The sequence below is a fragment of the Humulus lupulus genome, chromosome 2, assembly GCF_963169125.1.
Source record: "Humulus lupulus chromosome 2, drHumLupu1.1, whole genome shotgun sequence".
Classification (NCBI taxonomy): domain Eukaryota; kingdom Viridiplantae; phylum Streptophyta; class Magnoliopsida; order Rosales; family Cannabaceae; genus Humulus; species Humulus lupulus.
Window position 1 is genome coordinate 117,846,134 of NC_084794.1, and position 4,173 is coordinate 117,850,306.

Below are 4,173 nucleotides of genomic sequence, written 5' to 3' on the forward strand. Positions count from 1 at the left end.
TACCATAGATTAGCAATTCATCCACCAAAAATCATAAAATCCAAAATTCCCCAATTCTTTCTCTTGAATCATCGAAAACCCATGAATCAAACAATGTAGAGAAACAACTTACTTGTAATTGACAATAGAGAGTCTTGGAAGCTTGATTGTGCCAATGAATTGCCTTGAAACTACTTAGAGAACCTCAATTATCAAATTCAGAATTATGGGGTTTTAGGTTTTGAAATGGGAAATGTTATAGATGATGGGATTTTGGTGAGAATAGGTGAAAAATTGGAGAAAATGGAGATTGGGGTTGGAATTTTAATGGTTTTGGAGAAGAATTGGAGTTAAAATGGGTTTGAAATGATGGAATTTCGTGAAAATGGGAGAGTATTTTTGGTATTGAGGCTTTGTTTTTGTGGGATATGGGAAAAAATGACTTAGGGGGCTTAAAAAAAAGTGATGAAATCTTGCAGTGGTCGCGACCTGAGGTTATTGGTGGCTGCGACTGCTGCTCTCTTTTCTCCAGGCTGCGGCCGCAGGGCATTTGGCCCAATTTTTTTTCACAATTTTCATAGTTCTTAAATACATAAAATAAACTAAGTTCAAAAAGAAAAAATTACATGGAAACATAAATTAAACAAAAATGTCTTAAAAATAAAATAAAATACATAAACTTTTGCTAAGTTTAACGTCGCTAGCTCGACATAAAACCTTTTCATACTTCATCAACATATTCCGAATCAAAGAGGTGAATCACAGTAGCATGTTCCTCCTTGATAGACCCATAATAAAGCTTCAATCTCTGACCATTAACCTTGAATATTTTTCCCGTTGATGGACTTGTAATTATCACTGCTCCATGAGGATAATGGTGTACCACTACAAAATGTTCAACCCATTGGGATTTCAACTTACTAGAAATCATTTAAGGCAAGATTGATACAATAATACTTTCTATCCCGCATCAAATTTCTTTCAAATAATTCTATTTCAATCATGACAGGCCTTAGTCTTTTCTTTATAAATCTTAATAGTCTCATAAGCATCATTACAAATTTTCTCTAGCTCTTGTAATTGCAACATTCTTTGTTGGTCTGCATTATCCATCTCCATGTTATACTTTTTCACAGCCCACCAAGGTTTATGCTCTAGTTCAACCGGTAAATGGCAAGGCTTCACATACACCAACCGATACGACGACATACCAAGTGGTGTTTTGTATGTTGTGCGATATGCCCATAGAACATCATCTAGTCTTACACTCCAATCATCCCTAGTTGAATTCATCATCTTCTCAAGGATAGACTTGACTTCTCTATTTGATAACTCAGCTTGGCCATTTGCTTGTGGATGGTAGGCAGTGGTTACTTTATGAGTCACTTGATAGCGCTGAAATAAAGCTTCAATAATTTTATTGCAGAAATGAGTACCTCGATCCCTAATTATTTCCCTTGGAGTGTCAAATCTTACAAAGATATTTGATCTAATGAACTCAACCACTGTTTTAGAATTATCCCCTTAGTTGCTTTTGCTTCCACCCACTTAGACACATAATCCACCGCTAAGAGAATACACTAAAATCCGAATGATGATGGAAATAGTCCCATAAAATCAATGCCCCATACATCAAAAATCTAAATAATAAGTATGGGAGTTTGGGGCATTTGATCCCTAATAGTCATATTACCAACTCATTGACAATGATCAAACGCCTTGCAATATGCATATGAATCTTTAAAGATTGTAGGCTAATAAAAACCACTGTCAAGTACTTTATGTATTGTTCTTTTTGGTCCAAAATGACCTCCACAAGCATGAGAATGCGAGAAAGAAAGGATGGATTGAAATTTAGAATTGGGAACACACCTTTGAATGACTTGATCAGCGCAATGTTTCAATAAATAAGACTCATCCCAAATGTGAAACTTAGCGTCATGCTTATTCTTGTTCTTTTGCGATTGTGTAAGGTCTTCTGGTAACTCTTTAGTGGCCAAAATAGTTAACAATATCATAACACCATGGAGTAACTTTTTTAAGAGCTAGGAGTTGTTCGTCGAGAAAATTTTCATTTAATGGCAAGTTATCTTCATTCTGAATAAGTCTACTTAAATGATTCGCCACTAAGTTTTATGACCCTCTCTTGTCTTTTACTTCAAGATCAAAATCTTGAAGGAGTAAAGTTCACTGAATAAGTCTGGGCTTCTCTTCTTTCTTAGCTAGTAAATATTTAAGAGCTGCATTGTTAGTGTAAACAATAACTTTAGTTCCAATCAAGCAAGATCGAAACTTTTCTAGAGCAAAGATGACAGCAAAAAGGTCTTTCTCCACATTAGAGTAATTATACTGAGCATCATTAAGATTTCGAGAGGCATAGTGTATAACATGAGGAACCTTACCAACTCTTTGCCCAAGAAATGTTCCTATTACATAATCACTAGCATTGCACGTTATTTCAAATGGTAACCCCCAATTCAGTGGTTGAATAATAGGTTTTGATGTCAAGGATTCCTTCAATTTGTTTAATGCAAACAAAAAATTATCATTAAATTCAAAGGCCACATCCTTTTGAAGAAGATTGCATAATGGGAAAGAAATATTTGAGAAATCCTTTATAAACTGCCTATAGAATCCTGGATGACCAAGAAAGGATCTTATTTCTTTTACTGTAAAGAACGCCCTAGACTAATACGTACAAAACATTCGCATAACATAATTTATAAAAGAATACCATCCATTATTAAAGTCTCAGGGGGACTTATTTAAAATCATGCAAGTTGGCGCCATAAGTTTAAAATAAAACATAGGTTTTTATGCAAAGTTCAAATAAAACCAAATAATTTAAATAACAGAGTCCCGCTGATAATTTAGGAAAGTCTCTTAAAAACAAAACATAATTTAAATGGCGTTCTACGTTGATCGTTTTATCGTCCATAGGATTGCCCCACGCCATACACCCCGTGATGAAAGAACTCCTCACGTCACCCGCGTGCCATAGAGAAAACCTATTTGCTACCTGGAAGGAAAGTAAGGGGGTGAGCTAAAAGCCCAGTAAGGAAGTACAAGCAAATAAGCAAGTAAGAAAACAACAAACAACCAAACAGTAACGTTCATCTAAAACATCATGGTCTATCATAACATAATCGTAACATTTCATCATATCATAACATAAATGTGACATATCAACATATCATAACATAAATGTGACATATCATCATATCATAACATAAAAGTGACATATCAACATATCATAACATAAAAGTGACATATCATCATATCACAAACATACAGCATACATGATGAGCATGGAACGCTAGTTGTCCATGTCACCCTATGAGGTAAACAAGAGATCACTGGTCCTTGAATAACCTCGGCGCGTCCGCCCTAGGAGTCACGTCTCAATGTCCTTAGTAACTCGGTCGATGTATCTGACATCGAAATCTGTTTGATGTATCTAACATCGTATTCTGTTTGATGTATCTAACATCCATACACATATCACATTCAATCATATCATCACATTAAGGCATTCATAATTTCATAACAGTTCATTCATATAACAGCCTTACCATTCATAGCATAAAATCATAAAATCTATCTAACTTCCTTACCTCAGGTCCAAGCTAAGAATTTCACAATCTTTCAACGAGCCTATATCATAATCAAAATAACATTTCTTAGGTTCATAAAATTACTATTTTTCCCTTCCATACAACTCATGTGTGCATGGGCCATGCACTCATGATAACAGTTACACTAAACATGCAATTATCGCCAAAAAGAATAATGCTCGTTCTACCCATTTTACTAACATGATTGGTTTATAAAAATCTCATAGTTGAATAATAATCATGATTTTGGACGTAAAAGTTGATTTGCATGTAACATGCATACGTGGGAACGTTGCGTAATAAAGACGTTTTCAAAAACGATAACTCTACATTTCTTGCTTCTATTGTTTGAAAATCAATGGCCATATTACATGCTTTATTTTTCTTAAAATTTCTAAGTTGATTAAATTTCTCAAAAACTTTATTTTATTTTATAAATTTATTTTATTTTAGCTCAAAATAAAATATGTGACATTTTCATTAAATAAATATTAATTTACCAAGAATTAACCAACAAGCTTGGATTTAATTAAAATACCTATGTTAACATGTTTCTTTAGAAAAATATATTTTATTATTG

At 33.8% G+C, this 4,173-nt stretch overlaps 1 protein-coding gene across 1 annotated transcript; it reads right to left on the bottom strand.

Annotated features, from left to right (window-relative positions):
* Window positions 1-975: 975 nt before the first annotated feature.
* Window positions 976-1,801, bottom strand: LOC133814658 (uncharacterized). Its single transcript, XM_062247591.1, has 2 exons — window positions 1,673-1,801; window positions 976-1,374 (listed from the first exon to the last, which is right to left on the bottom strand). The coding sequence occupies exons 1-2, from the start codon at window positions 1,799-1,801 to the stop codon at window positions 976-978; spliced, it is 528 nt and encodes a 175-aa protein (XP_062103575.1).
* Between the last annotated feature and the right edge of the window lie 2,372 nt (window positions 1,802-4,173).